This window comes from Dama dama, chromosome 20 (assembly GCF_033118175.1).
Source record: "Dama dama isolate Ldn47 chromosome 20, ASM3311817v1, whole genome shotgun sequence".
In the NCBI taxonomy this organism is placed as follows: domain Eukaryota; kingdom Metazoa; phylum Chordata; class Mammalia; order Artiodactyla; family Cervidae; genus Dama; species Dama dama.
In genome coordinates, this window is record NC_083700.1 from 43,207,521 (window position 1) to 43,228,833 (window position 21,313).

General features: G+C 34.9%; 2 protein-coding genes across 3 annotated transcripts in view; one reads left to right on the forward strand and one right to left on the reverse strand.

Annotated features, from left to right (window-relative positions):
* On the forward strand, positions 1–20,831 carry LRRC39 (leucine rich repeat containing 39). The gene is made up of 9 exons (XM_061121304.1): positions 1–75; positions 3,512–3,704; positions 10,655–10,760; positions 12,162–12,318; positions 12,870–13,006; positions 15,619–15,764; positions 16,740–16,892; positions 17,792–17,928; positions 20,776–20,831. Exons 2-9 carry the CDS (start codon positions 3,592–3,594, stop codon positions 20,829–20,831), a joined length of 1,005 nt encoding a protein of 334 aa, XP_060977287.1. The 5' UTR covers positions 1–75; positions 3,512–3,591.
* TRMT13 (tRNA methyltransferase 13 homolog) overlaps positions 20,496–21,313 on the reverse strand; it is a 21,493-nt gene continuing 20,675 nt past the window's right edge. For both annotated transcript variants that reach the window (XM_061121300.1, XM_061121301.1), the window contains exon 11: positions 20,496–21,254. In XM_061121300.1, the coding sequence (XP_060977283.1) occupies positions 21,059–21,254 (196 nt within the window). In that variant the 3' untranslated portion in view covers positions 20,496–21,058. The remainder of the gene's footprint in view (positions 21,255–21,313) is intronic.

A 21,313-nucleotide genomic window follows, 5' to 3' on the forward strand; every position in this document is an offset into this window, starting at 1 on the left:
ACAATTCTGCCTTCAGTCCACTCCTAGCTGATACACTAACTTTGGACATGTCAGCTCCTGTATGCACTGACCACGGTACGTATTTTTCAAAAACACTTTTTTTCCTTCTCTTGACTTAATAAATAGATGGCTGTTGATGTTTTTACTGTGTCTGTGTTTGCTGGAAGATACAACTAAAGTTGGAATTGAATTTAAAAGTCTCTTTGGAGGTTCATAGTCATTCAACTAGTTGTCCTCCTCTGGAAGACTGACTTCCCCAGAAACGAAGAAGTGTTTCTTCAGAGATTATATGTCTTTTGTTTTCCTTTGACTCTGGGGAGTTGACTCCTTGGTCATGTCACAGCCATGCTTACTTCACTGCCAGGGTTTGTGTTTTTCTGTTGTAATAACCAAGGTAGAGGACACAAGCCCATGTGGGAGGCAGAAGTTCATATATCACTACTGACTTGTTTTCCGCAAAGGGACGCTGGTTACTGTTATAGGAAAATTGATAGTTGATCAAAGTTTAATGGGAAATGGGGAAATGAATTGGCACATGAAGTTATACATGTCTAGTAAAATACACATTTACATGTAGGTACTTGAGATTTTAATTCTTTATTATCTGATAAATGCATGCTTCAAACCTGCTTACATCTGAGACAATAAATTACAATTAGACAGTGATATTAATACCCAGAGGGTTGGATTATCAGCATAAATACCTCTAGTTTCTTGATGGGAGAAAAATCTTGCAAATCTGTTCTCATTTAAATGCTGCATTTATTGCTTTACGTAAGGACCTCCTCCTAATAACTTCCTGCATATCAGCAATTATATATTCATCCTCAAATGTTAAACTTCTCCCTCTTTTAATACATTTTTCTTCCTCTCTCTGTCTCTGCCTTTCTGTCTCTCACACACAAATTACATAGTTTTAAAGAAATCAGTAATTTAGAGGAGATTAATAGTGAAAAAGCAATATTACGTACCTCATTTTTATCACCCTAAAAGTAACCATTTTAACTATTTCAGTATTTAGTTTTCAGTGGTTACTTCCTTAATACTTTTTTCCTTTTCAAAGGCAGTATGCTGTGTCTTCTCAGCTTTAGACATTATCTATTGTTTCATTATGAAAGATGATGCTTAAATTCACCTGCACTCCCATAGAGTTATATCTCTTTTAATTTCTTTTTTGTTGCCTTATAGCTTCAATACTTAAATCTCTCTCATTCCATAAAGTATAGACTATATCTTATCTCCCTCACCCTCTATTTTCCCATATCCTTCTTCTACACCCTATTTAAAGGACTTTTATTTTTATATTTTGAAGATGTATTACATTCTGTGTTTTTAGCCATAAATAATCTTTGCTTTTTCATAGGTTGATTTATTTCAAAAGTTGATTTTCATCACTCAGAAAAGAAACTTTGTACCCTTAGCAGTCACTCCTATTTCCCCCTCTATAAAGCCCCATGGTTATCATTAATCTATGTTCTTTCTTCATGGATTTGCCTATTCTGGACATTTCATATAAATGGGATAATACAATTTTTGGTGTTTTTTGTCTGACTTCTATCAGCATCATTTTACTCAAAGTTTCCCCATGATGTAGCTTAGCTCCTTTTCATGCCAGAGTAACATTCCATTGTATGGCTATGTCACATTTTGTTCATTAATAGCCATTTGTTAGTTATTGGCCATTTGTTTCCACTTGTCAGCTACTTGTTTTCCACTTTGGGGCCATTGTGAATAATGCTACTATCAACATTCATGTACAAGTTTTGTGTGAACATATATTTTAATTTCTCTTGGGTATAAACCTAGGCTGATCTTTTTCTCTTCTGTGCCTTCCATTTTTTCTATGTTCATGTTTTAGGTATGCCCTTGTAAATAATACACAGGATTTTGTCTTTTATTTAGTTGGGCAATCTTTATTAGCCTGGAGCAGTTAATAATCCAAAAAACATAAATTATGATCATAATGAGATATCATTTTACACAGTAATATGGGGTGAGGACATACATTAATCGGGAAACAATTTCCAATGGAAACTGTTCCTATAATTAAGATAGTGGCCACTTGTTTTCCTTTGGAAATTACTTACTACAACTGTATAAGGAAAACAATTGGCCTCTATCTTATCAATTTGAAAAACAATTGGCCTCTATCTTATAAATTTGGACATAGTGATCTAACAATTCTAATTTGGGGTATATGCAATAGAAATAATACCACTTGAGCAGCAAGAAGATAAGAACAGGAATTTCAGACATAGCTTTGCTCATTAGAGCAAAAACTGGGGATCTAAATATCCACATTAATTAGAATGGATAAATAAATTGTGTCATGGTCATACATTTTGGATATCATGCTTTATCAGTGTATAATGCTTTTCCTTCTTTATGGAGCTGTATAATTCATCATAATATGCATCTACTGTAATTTACTGGTAGAAAGTTATTGTTGTTTCCAACCTCTTGCTGTCATGAAAAACCCTACAGTGAATAATTTTGTAATGTGTCATTTTAAAATTGAAAATATTTTCAGTATAAATTCCTACAAGTGTTGGTGTGACTTTTAAGTTTGATAGATATCACCAAAATTCTCTCCATAGAGACTATGACAATGTGTGCTGTCACACTAGTGTATGAGAGTACCTTTTTCCTATGCTGTTGCAAATTTTACTTCTCCTTTTCCAAACTGTATACCTTTCTATTTTATTCATGATATTGCTTTACTGCATTTCAATATAATGTTGAATGGAAGTGGTAATTGTGGGCATCTTTTACTTCTTGAATTTTGAAGAAATAAATTAATTGTGAATCAAATTCTTTCATTATTGCTAATTTGGTGAAAAATCAGTACCACTATATGAAAATGAAATATGAATATGAAATACCACTATTTGAAATCAATACCACTATATAGCAAAGAACATCTCATCAAATAGATCTACTGTGACTTACATAACCATTTCCCTATTATTGTTTGCCTCTCTTTTCGGAGATTCAGGCCATAATCCTCAATGTTAGATGAGTCCATTTGCAATTTATTTTCCACAAGGGCAAACAATCCCACTATATTACCACTTAACTGAATTCCAGCTTGTGTATATAGCATCTAGATTAAGTAGCTCTGTCAAGATGCCTGCTCATCTTGTATATCCATTACTACATATTTCCTTATAATTAGGCATGTAAAGTAGTTGCAGTTTTTCATTACTGTGAATTAATAGTAACAAAGGAAGTAGACTTGGCATCAGTTCCACCCTCTGTTACTTATTAGAGATAGGATGAAACCATTTAGCCACCTTTTCTAGGACTTGATTTTCTCCTCTTTATACAAAGACAATAAAAGTACCCATGTCATGACATTTTTATGAGAATTATTAAGTGAAATATGGCATTTAAGGTACATTAAATAGTCCTGGGAACACAGATGTGTTCAATAAATATAAGCTATTATGTTCATTATGGCATTCAATAAACATTCTGAAACACATTTCTCCACCCTCTCTGGTTCAATCAGGTCCTTTCTGAGATGGCATCTGAGATTCAGTTATTCAAAATTTAATGAAGTTGGTGACCCTGTGACAATGTGGAGAAATCATGTCAGAAAATGTGGTTAGTACTGGGGCTGTCAATGCTGTAAAGGAAGTTTGGGAGAAAAGAATAAAGAAACTCAATGAAGACTTGAAGCGAGAGAAGGAATTCCAACAAAAGTATGCTAAAACATGTTTATTATTTTGAATTAACAAAAATTTATAACATCTTCATTATTAAAATAGTATTTATTAATTGCCTTATTATTGAATTTTATAGAGGTTTTTATTTACAGAAAACTCAAAATATAACTAAAGGAAGCACCTGACAATGAAGTGTGGCCATATGATGTGGGCCACAAAAAATACAAATGAATTAGTAATTATCCTAGGAGTCTGTTCAACATTCATCAAAGTTCAATTAGTATCATTTAGTCTACTTTTCAGAGATTGTTTGTTCAACATTATATTCCCTAGGAGCTAAAACAACATCTTGCATTAGAAAATTCAGTCGATTCTCACCTAACTAAATAGCTGTGAGTTCCAGCCAGGGCCACTGCGGATCACCAGGGCCACTGTGGATCACCAGGGCCACTGTGGATCACCAGGGCCACTGCGGATCACCTGAGTCCTCTATTTGGATTACAGTTTGACTCTCATTTCCTCTGCCTTATTGATACCTACCTACTTTCCTCACTGGATGTTTCCAAAGTATCGCATTACTTTTTCAAGGATAGCCCCGGTCCTCATAGATTCGATATAACTCCCTACAGTTATCACTCATTAGATCTCTTTCTAAACACTGAATGGCAATGTTGAGTGTTTTTGCAATATGTACAAATACCAAGCCATTATGTTGTACACTTAGACTTAATATAATGTTATATGCCAATTATATCTCATTTTAAAAAACGGTCTTGTGCCAGCTAATAAAAGAAAACACGACTAAAAATGGCTTAAACAATAAGGAAGTCCTGAGTTTAGGCAATTCCAGAGCTTCTGCAGTGTCTTGGACTCTGCTTCTCTCACCTTCCACAGCTAGTCTTGGTAGGCCAGTTTGGGCTTCAGGTTAGCGTCTCTCAGTGTTGCAGGGTGACTGGTACACTTTCAGGCATCACAGCCAGACATCACCATGTTATCAGAAGAGTGGGAGCTATTGTATTTATTTCTGTTTCTCATTTAAGAATGAAAATACCTTTCTGAGGTCCCCTAGCTAAGCCTCTCCTTCACCTCTCAAGGGCCAGAATCAGGTCATTTTTACACCCCTAATACAGTAACCTTTTAGGGGAATGAGATTGTTTGACTGGTTTAGACAAATTAAGATTTATACTTGAGTAACTTGGAGGGAGTGTAAAAACGTGGAAATAACTGGTATTCTCCCAGCAAAGAAGAGGACTGGCATAGCACTCCACTGCGTCAGACATTCAGGCTTTTTATCTTGTTGCTCAACTGGGCATGGTTTCCATTCCTTTAGGAACGGACTTTAGTTACTTCATGGCCTGAAATACATAGATAGACCAACTGTGGCCAACGTAATTGATTCCAGCTAGCTGGAAGTTGCACACATTACTATTTCTGCTAACATCTCACTAGCCAAAGCTTCATATGACCCATTCCTAACTGCAAGGGAGGATGGCTAAATGAAGTCTTGTGCCCAGTTATATTTAGAGGATCTATTATGAGGAAGAAGAGGAGTAACATATTGGAGAATGATAAGGAATCTCTGTGACACATGGGTGATGTTATTTTCTCCATTTTAAAGATGGAAAACCTGAAGGATAGGCCTAGGTAACTTGTCAAAGATCATACTGCTAATAAATGCGGAACTGGTATTCACTAGTATTCATACCTAAGCAATCTGACTCAGTAAGCATTATATTAACCTCAGGTCTTAAATTTCCCTAGATTGACCCTTTACATGTAAAACTACTCTTACAAAACCTATTATGTTTATATTATACAATTATGACAAATGACTTAAGTACTCTTTTTAAAAAATTTTGCTGAAATATAGTTGATTTACAATGTCGTATTAATTTCTGCTGTATAGCAAAGTGACTCAGTTATATATATATATATACACACACACATATATATCCTTTTTCATAATATTTTCCATTATGGTTTATCACAGGCTATTGAATATAGTTCCTTGTTGTTTATCCATCCTATATATACTACTTTACATCTGCTAATCCCAAACTCCCAATCCTCCCTGCTCCAACACTCCCATCCTTGGCAACCACAAGACTGTTCTCTGTTAACTCAAGTACTCTTAATAAATCCTATCCAATTTTTTAAAAAACAGTGGTCAGAAATCATGAGTTACTTCTTTACTTCTGAATTTCACCTATTAATATTAAATATGTCTGGCTAAGAATTATTTAATCAGCAGCTTCAATTTTCTCTGCACAAAACAGGCAAGGGACAAAAAAAGGTAAGAATGTAATCTAATGCTCTTTTCTCAGTTAAAGTGGCTAAAGATTTAACTAAAAACCCTTAAGTTTAACTTTTTTTATTTTTGGTTGCGCCAGGGGATCTTAAGTTCCCCCATCAGGAATCCGACCCATGCTTCCTGCAGTGGAAGCATGAAGTCTTAACCACTGCTCCATCAGGGAAGTCCCCCAAGCCTTATGTGTGAACAGAAATTGTTCTGTCTTTTGATACAAGGTTGCCTGGAAAAAAATTAAGCACTTGGGTAAGAGTTGAAATAAGGACATTTGAGAAAGGCTTTAGAGTATAATAGAAGGGTTTTAGAGGAGGTAGAAAATTTCTATTCAAAACTTGAAAGAGCCTCAAGCTTAAAATAAGCAGTGTAGGAATTACAGAATATTACAGCTAGAAGAAACACTAGATATTATTTAATCCAACCCCCCTATATTATTGGCAAAATCCTTGGAAGTGAGATGTCTTGTCCATGGTCTCTGAATTAAGTGATACATTCTGGATTTAGATCACACAGAGCCAGAAAGAATAAGCGAATCATTAAAGAGATGGAAAGAAACTTATCTGGTAATAGTTACCCTCACTATAAACTCATTAAGGACAGAGGTTTTTGTATCCACAATGTCTAACATAATATTTGGCATATAATAGGTGCTTGATGGAGATCTTTAATTGAAGTTAAAGTGTAGGGAGCAAGACACCTCATTGCTCAACATTATATCTTACTCTGGAATATGTATATCTCAGTGAGCAGTTAAGTAATTAATAATCACTATGTCTACCATTTGAATAGTTCTATTTTTATAAAACATGGTATAATTGAACAGATGGCATTACTTATTTTGTCTCACTTAATCACATTTATTGGAGCTTCCCTACTAGGGCTTCCCCAGTAGCTCAGACAGTAAAACATCTGCCTGCAATCTGACCCGGCTTCAGTCCCTGGGTCGGGAAGATCCCCTGGAGAAGGAAATGGCAACCCACTCCAGTATCCTTGCCTGGAAAATTCCATGGACAGAGGATCCTGGTGGGCTACAGTCCATGGGATCGCAAAGAGTTGGGCATGAGTGAGAGACTGACTGTTCAGTCTGGAAGATCACACACAGCCATTGCCACAGTGCAATTGTTAGCAAATTAGTGAATTTTCAGGAAAGTAATGGATGAAAATATGCAGGCTGCATAGAAATATTTTGCAAACATAAACATATTGAGATAGCAAATACTACACTTCTAGAGATATTTGGTTTTCTGTTCACTAAAATAAAACCCTCCCTGAAGATCAGTTAATATGTAAAACTGCTAAGAATATATATTAACTCTCAGATGTCAAGAGAATTTTGGTAAATAAATATTCAAATTGCTTAAACCTATGTTCTTTGATGATTGCTTATGTTTTGTTTATTCTGTATCATTCTAATAGGCTAAAAGTATAAAACTTTCCATTCTAAATTCATTCTTTATTTTCATACATGAAAAATTTCTAGTATAGGAATAGGTAACTTTCTGCAACCTTTTGTCAGTCATTTTTATAGCTTGATATTATGTGTTTTTGCTATGAACCAAAATTCAATAGGATGTATTCCAGAATTTTGTGCATTTTTATATCTGGAAAACTAAATCTGGATAAAATGGAATATAGTAATATATAATTTAACTCTGAAGTTGAACTATATCATTTGCAAGCCTTTTAAAAACTTTTAAACTAGATAGCTATAGATTAGATATTTAATAAATACAAATCAAAACAACAGTGAGGTACCACTTCACACTCACTAGGATAGCTATGATCAAGAAGATGGACACTAACAACTGTTGGCAAAGCTATGGAGCAACCAGAGCCCTCATACACTGCTGGTGGGAAGGGAAAATGATGCAAGCAATTTGGACACTGTTTGGTTTAAAAAAGTTAAATGTAGATTTATGAAATGATCCAGCAACTCCACTCTTAGGAATGGAGAAATCAAAACATAGATCTACCTAAAAATTTTACATGAATATTCATAGCAGCATTATTTATAATAGTTAATAATGTCCATCAACTGATGAATGGGTCAACAAATTTGGTATATCCATGCAGTAGAAGTTAAGGGACTAGATCTGATAGAGTACCTGATGAACTATGGACGGAGGTTCGGAGGTTCGTGGCACTGTACAGGAGACAGGGATCAAGACCATTCCCAAGAAAAAGAAATGCAAAAAAGCAAAATGGCTGTCTAAGGAGGTCTTACAAAGAGCTGTGAAAAAAAGAGAAGTGAAAAGCAAAGGAGACAAAGAAAGATATACCCATTTGAATGCAGAGTTCCAAAAAATAGCAAGGAGAGATAAGAAAGCCTTCCTCAGCAATCAATGAAAAGAAATAGAGGAAAACAATAGAATGGGAAAGACTAGAGATCTCTTCAAGAAAATTAGAGATACCAAGGGAACATTTCATGCAAAGATGGGCTCGATAAAGGACAGAAATGGTATGGACCTAACAGAAGCAGAAGATATTAAGAAGAGGTGGCAAGAATACACAGAAGAACTGTACAAAAAGATCTTCATGACCCAGATAATCATGATGGTGTGATCACTCACCTAGAGCCATACATCCTGGAATGTGAAGTCAAGTGGGCCTTAGGAAGCATCACTGTGAACAAAGCTAGTGGAGGTGATGGAAATCCAGTTGAGCTCTTTCAAATTCTGAAAGATGATGCTGTGGAAGTGCTGCACTCAATATGCCAGCAAACTTGGAAAACTCAGCAGTGGCCACAGGATTGGAAAAGGTCAGTTTTCATTCCAATCCCAAAGAAAAGCAATGCCAAAGAATGCTCAAACTACTGCACAATTGCACTCATCTCACACGCTAGTAAAGTAATGCTTAAAATTCTCCAAGCCAGGCTTCAGCAATACATGAACCATGAACTTCCAGATGTTCAAGCTGAATTTAGAAAAGGCAGAGTAACGAGTGATCAAATTGCCAACATCTGTTGGATCATTGAAAAAGCAAGAGAGTTTCAGTAAAACATCTATTTCTGCTTTATTGACTATTCCAAAGATTTTGACCACGATGATCACAATAAACTGTGGAAAATTCTGAAAGAGATGGGAATACCAGACCTGGTATTCCTGATCTGCCTGATCTGCCTCTTGAGAAATCTGTATGCAGGTCAGGAAGAAGCAACAGTTAGAACTGGACATGGAACAGCAGACTGGTTCCAAACTGGGAAAGGAGTCCATTAAGGCTGTATATTGTCACCCTGTTTATTTAACTTATATGCAGAGTACATCATGAGAAATGCTGGGCTGGATGAAGCACAAGCTGGAATCAAGATTGCCTGGAGAAATATCCATAACCTCAGATACGCAGATGACACCACCCTTATTGCAGAAAGTGAAGAGGAACTAAAGAGCCTCTTGATGAAAGTGAAAGAGCAGAGTCAAAAAGTTGGCTTAAAGCTCAACATTCAGAATACTAAGATCATGGCATCTGGTCCCATCACTTCATGGCAAATAAATGGGGAAACAGTGGAAACAGTAGCTGACTTTATTTCGAGGGGCTCCAAAATCCCTGCAGATGGTGACTGCAGCCATGAAATTAAAAGACACTTACTCCTTGGCAGGAAAGTTATGACCAACCTAGACAGCATATTAAAAAACAGAGACATTACTTTGCCAATAAAGTCTGTCTAATCAAGGTTATGGTTTTTCCAGTAGTCATCTATGGATGTGAGAGTTGGACTATAAAGAAAGCTGAGCGCAGAATTGGTGCTTTTGAACTGTGGTGTTGGAGAAGACTCTTTAGAGTCCCTTGGACTGCAAGGAGACCCAATCAGTCCATCCTAAAGGAGATCAGTCCTGGGCGTTCATTGAAAGGACTGATGCTGAAGCTGAAACTCTAATACTTTGGCCACCTAAAGTGAAGAGCTGACTCACTTGAAAAGACCCTGATGCTGGGAAAGATTGAGGGCAGGAGGAGAAGGGGACGACAGAGGATGAGATGGTTGGATGGCATCACTGACTCGATGGACATGTGTTTGGGTAGGCTCTGGGAGTTGGTGATGGACAAGGAGGCCTGGCGCGCTGCAGTTCTTGGGGTTGCAAAGAGTCAGACACAACTGAGCAACTGAACTGAACTGAACTGATGCAGTAGAATATTATTCTTCCATAAAAAAGGAAATAAGTATGGATACACACATGCAGAAATTTTGGATAAAACCCTGCTACACAAAAGACCACATGTAATAGAATACCTTTTATATGAATTATCTAGAATAGGCAAATACATAGATCCAGAAAGGAGGTTACTGGCTGCCAGAGGCTGAGGGAGGGAGGAGTGGGGAGTGACTGCTCAGGTGTGGGGTTTCTCTCCTGAGTGCTGAAAATGCTTTGGATCAGATAGTGGTAATGGTTGTACCGCTCTGCAGATATACCAGAAAATACCAAATTGTGTCAGGTTTTTATAATATGTGAATTATATTTTAACAAATCTGTTACAAAAAGTCTAAGGAGAGGTAGAATACTTTTCAAAAACTTAAAAAGAGGGCATTTATCATATTAATCAAATTAAATGTCTTACAAAATAATTCTTGTCTGATTTCCAGATACTGGCAATCAAATGTTTGTTTTTGATGGGTTACTTTTTCATACAAAAGTGAATGCTACCTATATTACTACCTGTGACCTAAAATGATTTCCTGGTCTCCTAGGCTAGTGCGAATCTGGGAAGAACGAGTAAGTTTAACCAAGCTAAGAGAAAAGGTCACCAAGGAAGATGGAAGAGTCATTTTGAAGATAGAAAAAGAGGAATGGAAGGTAAGCGTTATAGATCAATGTTTTTTATATTTTGCATTGTGTGGGAGAGTTGAGAGAGTGATTCTTAGACTATTTGCTTAAGTCTGAAATAGTTAGGAATTCTGATTTTAATAGCGTATAATACCAAACGAATTTGGGCAACAGGAACTGAAAATGAACATAACGTCCCAACTTTTTTTTTTTTTTTTTGTCCCAACTTTTTTGTGCAAAAATTCAACCAATGTGCTTTAATGCTGCCCAGATTTAAGTCATTTGTAATATTTTCTCCACTAATCCTTCTGATAAGCATTTTCTCATTTTCCACAAAGACTCTCTGCTTAACAAAAATCATATTACTTTCCAAAGCTAATGCTCAGTTAAAAGTTCACAAAATGCAAATGTATATTAATTTTTCTTAGGTCCACAATTGGATTCATATTACCTTCTCTTTCTCCTTCCCTCCCTCTCTCTTTCTCTACACACACACACACACATATACAAGCACATATCTGTTTAATTTTTGTATGTTAGGCCTAGTCTAATTTTAACAAGGGCCACCTTTATCCCTTAATTCAGTGTTTGTCTTCATACACATCAGTATATTTAGCTAGGTGGTTACCGCCTTTGTCTTTTGGCTTCTTTAGGCTGATAGAGAAAAGGCATAGAGTTCAGAATAGCTGAAACTTTAAAACTCTTAATTTAAAAGAAAATTGTCTTAAAAACACTATACTATTTCAGAACAGAAAGGAAAGGAACTTTCCTGGTGGTCCACTGGTTAGGAATCCACATGCCAATGCAGGGGCCGTGGGTTCTATCCCTGGTCCTGGAAGATGCCATGTGCCCTGGGCACCTGAGTCTGTGCTGCGACTATTGAAGCCTGCCTGCTTAGAGCCTGTGCTTCTCAACACGAGAGGCCACAGCAACTAGAGACTAGCCCCCACTCACCGCAACTAGAGAAAGCCTGCCTGCGGCAATAAAGACCCAGAGCAGCCAAAAATAAATAGATAACTTTAAAAAAAGAAAGGGAAGAGAAGTTTGAATTATTAAAATGATTTTTCTTCTATAATTTCAATTAACCACCATATTCTCATTTTCAATAACATATGTACTCTCATTAAGCCTAATAAAGAATCTTTAGAACACTGCTCTATGTGTGAGCAATATTGACTAAAATACCTTAATTTTGTTTATGTTATTCTGACTGGGGTTTGAAGGTTTAGCTTCCCCCCCCACCCCGAAAGTAAAGTTCTTAAAACTTAGAAGTAGCACAAATCACTTGGAAGTGTAACTCATTAAAGAAAAAATATTCCTAATTTCTTTTACAAATCAAGTAATATCTCTGCAATCACATTTCAATGTGGCATGATACTGAAATAATTTAAGTAATATAGTAACCCTGTCATTTCTTTTATTTGAGTTTAGACTCTCCCTTCTTCTCTACTAAAACTGAGCCAGCTACAGGAATGGCAACTTCATAGAATTGGCTTGCTGAAAATTCCTGAATTCATTGGAAGGTTCCAGAACCTTATTGTGTTAGATTTATCTCGAAACACAATTTCAGAGATACCTCGAGGAATTGGTAAGGAAGATTGCTTCTATTCCTGTGTTTTTTATTGAGAATTTTTTTTGCTACATGGAATAAAGATCTCATCTTTATATAGTCCTACATCTTGAGAAAACTCTAAACATCTCAATTGAAGCTTCCAGGGGATTCAAGCTTCTGGGTTTACTGAAGTGATTCAAGACGAGATTTTAATGGAAGAAAAGTCTCTTTAGAAATAATACTGTATTGATTCTGGAAACAATATTGTTAGTTCAGTTATTCCTTCTACAAGGGAACTGACTGAAGACAAGCAAGAAAAATTAGATAAAATTCTTTAAATGGGGGGGGGGGGGAAGTCCCCAGATGGAAAACTGGTCAGGATATGGTACAGATAAACCATAACAAAATTTTTGTTTTTCCCGTACTGATAAATTATCTGTTGCTTTTCTGAAGAAGGGGCAGAACACATACCAGGAAATGTGAATTTCCCAATTTGAACCTGGAAAGTTAGTTATCCTGTAATATTTAATAACTGGAAACAGTATTTTATATCCCTCTGCTATTTATTGTGTATTATTTTTCCATAGGACTGCTCACTAGACTTCAGGAACTGATTCTTAGTTACAACAGAATCAAAACTGTCCCCATGGAACTAAGTTACTGTGCCAGCTTGGAGAAACTTGAACTTGCTGTTAACAGAGACATAAGTGATCTTCCACAAGAGGTCAGAATGATGTAAATGCCTATGATTATATTTTCCATCTACTAGTGATTTACTTCTCCCCTGTATGATCACTTAAAATAACACTAATGAAAAAATGCTATAAATTTTATTTCAGAAAATATTTAGAGAAAACAATTTATTGGGATGGGGAACAGATGTAAATCCATGGCTGATTCATGTCAATGTATGGCAAAAACGACTACAATATTGAAAAGTAATTAGCCTCCAACTAATAAAAATAAATGAAAAAAAATTATTATTATAAAGCATGTTTTTAATTAGAGAAAGACCTATTTAGCATAAAAGATATTTCTATTATTGGCACAGTACTGACATTATTTGTTGACTAGACTGTGATCTCCTTGAAGGCCAGAGTGAGAATCTTGTTTTCATTCCCAGAATTGAAGGCTCAGCTTAGTATGAAGTCATTACATAATACTTACTGAATGAATGTCCCTATCATAAAGCACAGGCAGTGTGGTGATAGAAAAACTCTTTTTATCTGTTGGTTTTTATAGGTGATCAGCTTTTGAGATATAGGTGAAATGAAAAGACATGAATTCTTCAGATTAGGAAGTGTATTTGCTAGCTTCCCAGGCTCTACCAAGGAAAAGCCAAGGCAATGGGCTTGTGAAGCCTTCAAACTTTTACTGGTATATCTTGTTATTGGTAAAACTGATCATAGAGAGACTTTTGTATTATTTTTTCAAGCATATTTAAGGCTCTTATGAATCAGCAAAGGAAATTTCCATGGTGCTTTGCCTAGAAAACAATGATTTTGCAGGATAAGAGTTATGTAAAAGAATAAAACTCAAAAGACTATTCCCCTTTCCCACTTTGTCTTGGTTATCATACTTAATTATGATGAAAATCATGATCACAGGGACAATTTCTTTTTATCTAAGAGAGGGCAAATAAATATTTATTTCTAATTCCTAATTATTGTGATTTTGTTTTCAGCTTTGGTTCTGTCAGTAAAAAGTGAATTTGGGCGTGTCTAATAACCTATCTTAACCTTAATGTTTACTTAAAGATAAAGGTTTTATAGGAACAAATACTGAACTGAGATTATGAGCCTGGAATTATTTCTAAGTGTGGCCTTTAAGTAGCTGTGTGGCCTTGAACATACCACTTTACATAACTTACATCTGTTTTCACATATGCAAAATGAAGATTTAGATTATAATGGTTTTAATATCTTTCTTCATTCTTCTATAACCAAAGGATCTTAGTACCATTGAGAAATCCTGTTACAAGAGATGTACCTCTAAGCCATTAAGATGCATACACTGTAACACACAAACGTAATTATGCTAATACAAAAATAATCTTTTTATATACAATTCTGAACCATCTGAAAAATTTAAAATCTGATGACAAGTTTTGAAAAAGCATTTTTTTTTTTCATCATTGATTCTAAAGCTGGAGAAATATCACCTACTAAATGGAAAACTGCTTTTTTGCATTACTCATAATCACTGTATCTCTGCATTTTTTGAAGTTTTAGTTAAAGTTGTGGAATGAATCTGAATGTGCCCTGGGACAGAAAGAAAACATAGAATTGCCTAGCTAAATAGAGAATCTTTTGTAAAACTTAACTGAATTCTTACATTTTGAAATTTTCACTACAGAAAAGAAATTTAGAAATTTTGTGACTTTAGGTCCATGAAAACTTGAGTGCACATCATAGCTCACCATTTCTAGAGAGACTAGAAATGGTCTCTCTAATGGTCACATGGTCTCTCTAAACCATTTTGTCCGTAAAAGGGAAAAAAGGTACTAACTTTATAAAGTTGATGACTAAACTAGAGCTGTATGCATCAACATGAATTCATATAAACACTGACACTGAGAGAAAAAAGCAAGTTAAAGATAAGTATAGTACCATCATTAAAACATATAAAAAGATAATTGTGTTTCTGAAAAAATACACGTAATAGTAATATATATATAGAGAAAAACATAGAAAACATATATTTATGTATAGTAATAAAAACATTTGAAAATGCATGGGAATAATAGATACCAAATTCAGGATACAGTTATCTTTCAAGAGGAAGAAGGGAGATGTATATAGAGCGCAGTGATATCAATATATTTGCTTTCTTAAGCTGAGCACACTGGTGCTGTTAGTCTTAATCAACTTTTTATTGGTGTTTTCATTTAAAAAATGGAATTTACCAAACAGTAAATTCTATGACTGAGGTAACATGTGTAAAGCATCAGGCACAAAAAAGAGGGTTTAACAAAGATAACTATTATTCTGAACTTTGGGTTTTCCCGAGAAAATCTTGACTACTAGATAAAAGGGAAACATGTTTACTCACAGAAAGAAAAAAAAAAAAAGCTTCTGCCAGGTGGGTTCTCTAAACCCTGGAGCTTGGTGATTTTGGAAGATATGTTTTCTTTCAGTAGATGAACTTTCTATGAGAGCTTTTATCTGGAGGTTATTTAGCTTTATTGTTCTCTCAAATTTACTATGGATTTCTACGACTAAATAAAACCCAAGCATAACGTAAACACTCCTTGATGCGAAATATCTCCTTTACCAGTGTGAGTGTTGTAGTAGGTTACATTGTGGACATTTTGAAAAACTTTGCCTTCCTCTTCAGCTCAGCAATTTGTTAAAGCTTACTCACCTTGATTTGAGTATGAACGTCTTTACTACAATCCCTCCTGCTGTGTTGAACATGCCTGCCCTTGAGTGGCTTGATATGGGAAGCAACAGACTTGAACAACTTCCTGATACTATAGAAAGGTAAAATAACTTTTTTTTCTTTTTACTACCGAGAGATGTGTTGAAGCCATCTATGACAACAAACAAAACAAAGGAGACCCCAGAGATAATCATTCACAATAGATCTGTTTAGTGCCACTTCGGATTCCATCTCTGGTCCGGGGAACTAAAATCCCACAAGCCATGGGGTGCAGACAAAAAAAGGAGGGGGAATGAGGTTTGGGACAGAAAAACGGACTTTCTGACATCAACAAATGGACAAGAATATGCCACAATAACAACATTGCTTAGTGCCTGCTCTGTGCAGTTTAAAAACTGACTGAGGAAACTGATGTAGAGATGTTAGTGAATTGCTGAAGATCACAGTAAGTGTGACAGCTATGATTTGAACCCAGGCACCTACACCCTCCAGTGGCTCAGCTGTAAAGAATCCGCTTGCAATGCAAGTGATGTGGGGTTTAGATCCCTGTGTCTGGAAGATCCCCTGGAGAAGGAAATGGCAACCGACCCCAGTATTCTTGCCTGGGAAATCCCATGGACAGAGGAGCCTGGTGGGCTCTAGTCCCCTGCGGTCTCAAAAGCATCAGATATGATTTGTGACTAAACAACACCTGCACCCTGGCCTGAGTCCACGCGGTTAAACAATATGCATACTTTCCTTGCTCTAAATGGGCATATTAATAATTTCTGAGTTTGCTTTTAAGATTCTAATTCAGATTAGATAACATTTTAGCAGTTCTGCAAGAAATCCTATGAAATAGTGAAGAATTGTAGAATAACTTGATTTCATTTCTACTACTACATGAGAGTTGTACTGTAGATGGAGATCAGCTGATCCAGTTTCCCTAAAATCAGGTAATGTAAAGTCAGTTAACTCAGGTAGACTGGTTAAACGAGATATTATATAGTATGACATTAAAATTTTTTTTAAGTTAATAAGAACCAGGGTTTTCATATTATACGTGATTAATCACAGAAACCTTTTTAATTCTTCAGAATGCAAAATCTACATACATTATGGCTGCAACGGAATGAAATAACATGTTTGCCAGAAACAATCAGCAGTATGAAAAATCTGAGTACTCTTGTTCTCAGCAACAATAAACTGCAAGATATTCCAGAGTGTATGGAAGAGATGACCAATCTAAGGTAAAATTTGTAGACACAGAACTCACATGTTCCTTCCTGGCTGCAGAACAAAATAATATGAAGAAATTGTTAAGAATAGATTTGAGTTCTCATTCACATAAATACATTTAAAAATCTCTTCCAACTTTGAAGTGCTATAATTTATAAATAGGATTCATATAATACTTGCCTAAATTACTCAAGAATCCTTGAAACTAAAACAGTAGTGGGATTTATCAGCTTTAAGGAATGCCCTGTGTTGGTGACATCTTCCTGAAAATCATCTTTATAATTGCTAACAAACTTTATCCATGATATAAACACCAAAACCGTAAGAACAGTGATTATTTTCCTTCTAAATAACTACAAATGGACACAGGCAATGTTAAATATAACTTTTTACCAAGTTAATTACCAACAGATCTTCCTCAAGTATCTTCCAAAACTTAATTTCCTGACAGTGAGCGTAAGACATCAGAATTTGTAAATCCCGCAACTTTCAACAGAATCATTCACTTATTTAGGAACTATTGAGCCCTGTACCTGGTGGTAAAAATACAATGATAGATAAGATATACTTTTAAAAATATGCAGAAAATTTAAGTTCATAGCATTAATTGTACTTTTGAGATGCATTGGGATTGCTCTTGCAAGTTAAATCATACCACATTAAACATATGCTATGGACTAATAATTGCTTTTACAGGCTTGAAAAATAAGTTGTCTAAAGTGAATATTTTTTTCTTCTAGGAAAGAAACTTAAAGATTCTTGGGATATATCACATCTCACCAAGATGTTCAGTTATTGAAACCAGTTAAAAAAGAGTAATTTAGTATATTATCATTTGATCTTTCTCCAGGAAAATAAATGTACACTTCTATGGCACCTATAAAAATACTGTTTTTTGGTGAACTGCTAGGTTTGTCAACTTCCGAGACAACCCATTGAAATTGGAAGTAACACTTCCTCCCAGTGAAAACATAGATGAGGAAGAGGAACGGGAATTATTCGGTCTTCAGTTTATGCACACATATATACAGGAGTCACGGAGAGCAGGTATGAGATCTGTATATAACACAGGTTAAAAATTCTTTTTAGTAACGTGTTTATGTATATATGTATATACATGAATTCCTTTATAGACTTTTCATTCAATCTTACCTTTTCTGTCAAATCCTACTCTTAGTCAATATTGTTGAAGGGAAAAAAAAGTGAAATTTAAATGTGTTCACAATTTTGATAAAGCCTTGGAGAGAAAGGTTGTAAAAATATAAAAAGTCTTTCAAGTAGAGTCAGGAAATAAATTTCTCTGGTCAAAAACTTGAAGCATGACCAAGTGAATGATGTAATTCTTAAAGCTTCACTGCCTCATTCTGTGTTTGTTATGTCAGTTATTCATTAAACACTACCTTCCCTACTGTTTCCTCTTTTTCTGCAATAATCCACAAATAGGAAAAAAAAAAAATTGACTAGGAAAAAGAGAAAACATTTTGTTATGGTGCCTAGGAGTCAAATGTATCAAGAGAACATAGATTTTAGCCAATAGTTAAAATGTGAGTTTCTGATGTGTAGATTTCAATCACTGATAATTTAGAACTAAAACCTTTTTGTTGCTTTTTTTAACTATGGAAGGAATGACTTAACCCAAAGGGAAGAGGACAAAGAGTGTAGTTATGTTAATAAAAAAGAAGCAATAGGATAGTAATACAAAACATCATTTTATAATTCACTAAAATGTGAAGAACTTTTGAGTTAAAAGACAGAATTTAGTTACATTTTCAGTTATTTTGAAGAGCAGGTATAATCAAGCAAAAGGTAAAGAGTATTTTCAGCTGGAAAAAATATTTTTACCAACATCCAAGGGAGGTCATTAGATCTGTTGTAGCAAGGTTGCAGAAACAGTAACATGGAGGACAGATTGGAGGAAGATATGTAAAAAATTTGTAATAGTCTGGGACCTAGGTTTGGATAGCAGAGTATAAGTATACAAAAGACAGGTAGGAGACAGAATTGACTGAATGAAGATGAGAAAAAGGAGTCCAGGATGAATCTGGTTTTGGCTGGAACAACTAGATGACTGGTGATGCTGAGATGGGGGAAATGAAGTATAGAAGCTGGTTTGGTGGTAGAAGTGGAACATGAACTTCAGTTTCAACACAGTATATGTGATGTACCTGTGGGACATGCAGGAAGAGGTAGTTGTGTAGATCAATCTAAAGTTTAAGGAGTTTACTGAACCTGCAAATTTTGCCGGTCAAGAAATAGCTCCTATGTGTATCCCACATATTCACTGTCTCATGTTATCTTAAGGGAAATAAGCAAGGTTGGGGAAAACAATAATCTTTACCTAGAGCTGCCATGTTGATCACCAGCAAGTACTCTGTGGCTTATCTTCCCACAGACTACCCGGTATTACTGTCAGCAACATTCATTAAGCTCAATGGGCCACAGGACTTCATCAGTGTAATTCTTGTGTGCATATGCATGCTTTATGAAATATAACAGAGATAATGTCTGTTGTAGAATATCTTTTTATTTCCGGGCATAAATTGTTGAATGAAGTAAAACAGACTGTTATGACACAAATTAGCATTGCCTAACTCAGCAAAATTGGGGTTAATTATTACAATGTAGTATCATCTTCCTTTATGGTCTCCATTTGCAGGCATGAGTAGCTAATTTAAAAAATAATCCAACTACTTTATCTTAATAATATTTGACACAGAACTTACAACAAGAGAAAAAAGGTTACAACTTAAACAGAGATAATAAAACCAAGTCTGTCATTAAAAATATTTTTATGAATTAGTACTATTAAAAACTTAATATTTATTAAGTACTTACTCTGTACTTAGAACTCTTCTAAGCATTTTAGTATGTTATCTCACTTAATGCTCATATGACAACCCTGTGAGGTATTATTATCTTCATCACCCCCATTTCAAGAGGGGGACTGAGGCACGAAGAGATCAAGCAGTAGGGATTTGAACCCAGGCAGTCTCATGAGATATACATATAAGACTTAAGTAGAAAGGTCAGAAAGTAAAACCGTGCTAGACTTCTAATTTATAATTAACGTACTCATAGACCTACAAATACTAGCTATTTAAGAATATCATTATAGTATCTAAATTAGTAATTCTGGATCTTTATCTTGGCAAATGTATGATGATTAAGACAATTTTTACAAATAAAGCAGAAATAAACCAAGGATGAGATGAGGAAAAGACTAACAGTCCTACCATATGTTTGGTTTAATGTTTACTTGTGCATAGAAACTGCTTATGAGCTGAGGCCCAAAAGTGAGGTTTTTGGTATCAATATCTAATTTCCACTTTAATCCAAATTATCTTCCCAAACAGTAGAGAATATACTTGTAACTGTCCTTACATATGTAAAAATGACCCATTAAAAGATACTAATGCCTAATTAACTTCAGAAGTTATTTACAAATTTCAATTTAATTTGTGAATTAGGCCTATAAGTATCCTTTTGGAAGTTTTAACTAGATAATTATCCAATTAAAAAAATGAAGTGAAATAGTTCTTTTCCTTGAAAACACCTCTTTAGTTTTAGTGTCTGTCATGGATAAATTTTGATAATATATAAATACAGTATGGCTCTTGAAATCTGAAGATAAATTTATTAATTGACTGAGAACATTTCTGTATTTATTTGCAATAGAAACAAATAATCACAATTAATTATTCTTTCCAGATCTGCCTGGACAGAAAATCCATACATAAGCCAAATTCTCAGACTGGTCCTTGTTATAAACTGATAATTGATCATTATATCTTGAACTTGAAAAATAAAAAGTATTAAATAAAACCAAAGGAAAGTTTCTAAAATTAATGCAAATAGTGAATGTACGAGTTACATGCTGGCACGTATGTGTTTCAGGTGCCCACGTCAACTGCTCGACTCCTTCCCCAAACTCCATAGATGCTGATGGATAACATAATTCAAGATGCCCTGCTGAAGAGGATTGCTTTGGGAATTTGGTGAATTCTCTAATGTTTGGATTTCTAAAGTAAAAAACAAAGTCATTAACTAAGTTCAATGAGGCCACAACATTTTTAAAGTTCATATCATCTATTTAAATGATATTTCCATGAATATAAAAATACAATTAAAAAAATTTTTTTTTGGTGGAAGACAGATGTTGTTCAAAATTTCTTTCCTATTAAGCACTTGTTTCTGGTGATGAAGAATGATTTGGTAAAGCAGTTAACAATACATTTTCCAAAGACACCAGAGGGTCTATATAGTATTGTAAAGCAGGACTGAAGCCTTTCTGCTGTAAATACTTGATTCGGCCTTGGTCAATCAGCAATTTACAAAGATGCCCTATTTTCTTCTTTTCTTCAACAGTAAGAAACCTAAATTGAATAAACACATATTAACACATTATTAAAATTCTGTAAAACCTTATAAAAAT

Bases quoted from the DNA above. Each gene is read 5' to 3' on its own strand.
- LRRC39 (XM_061121304.1), top strand. From the start codon at position 3,592: ATGTCAGAAAATGTGGTTAGTACTGGGGCTGTCAATGCTGTAAAGGAA. The intron at 10,761-12,161 runs GTAAGCGTTATA...ATTTGAGTTTAG, and splicing joins TAGAAAAAGAGGAATGGAAG to ACTCTCCCTTCTTCTCTACT. The intron at 15,765-16,739 runs GTAAAATAACTT...TTAATTCTTCAG, and splicing joins CTTCCTGATACTATAGAAAG to AATGCAAAATCTACATACAT.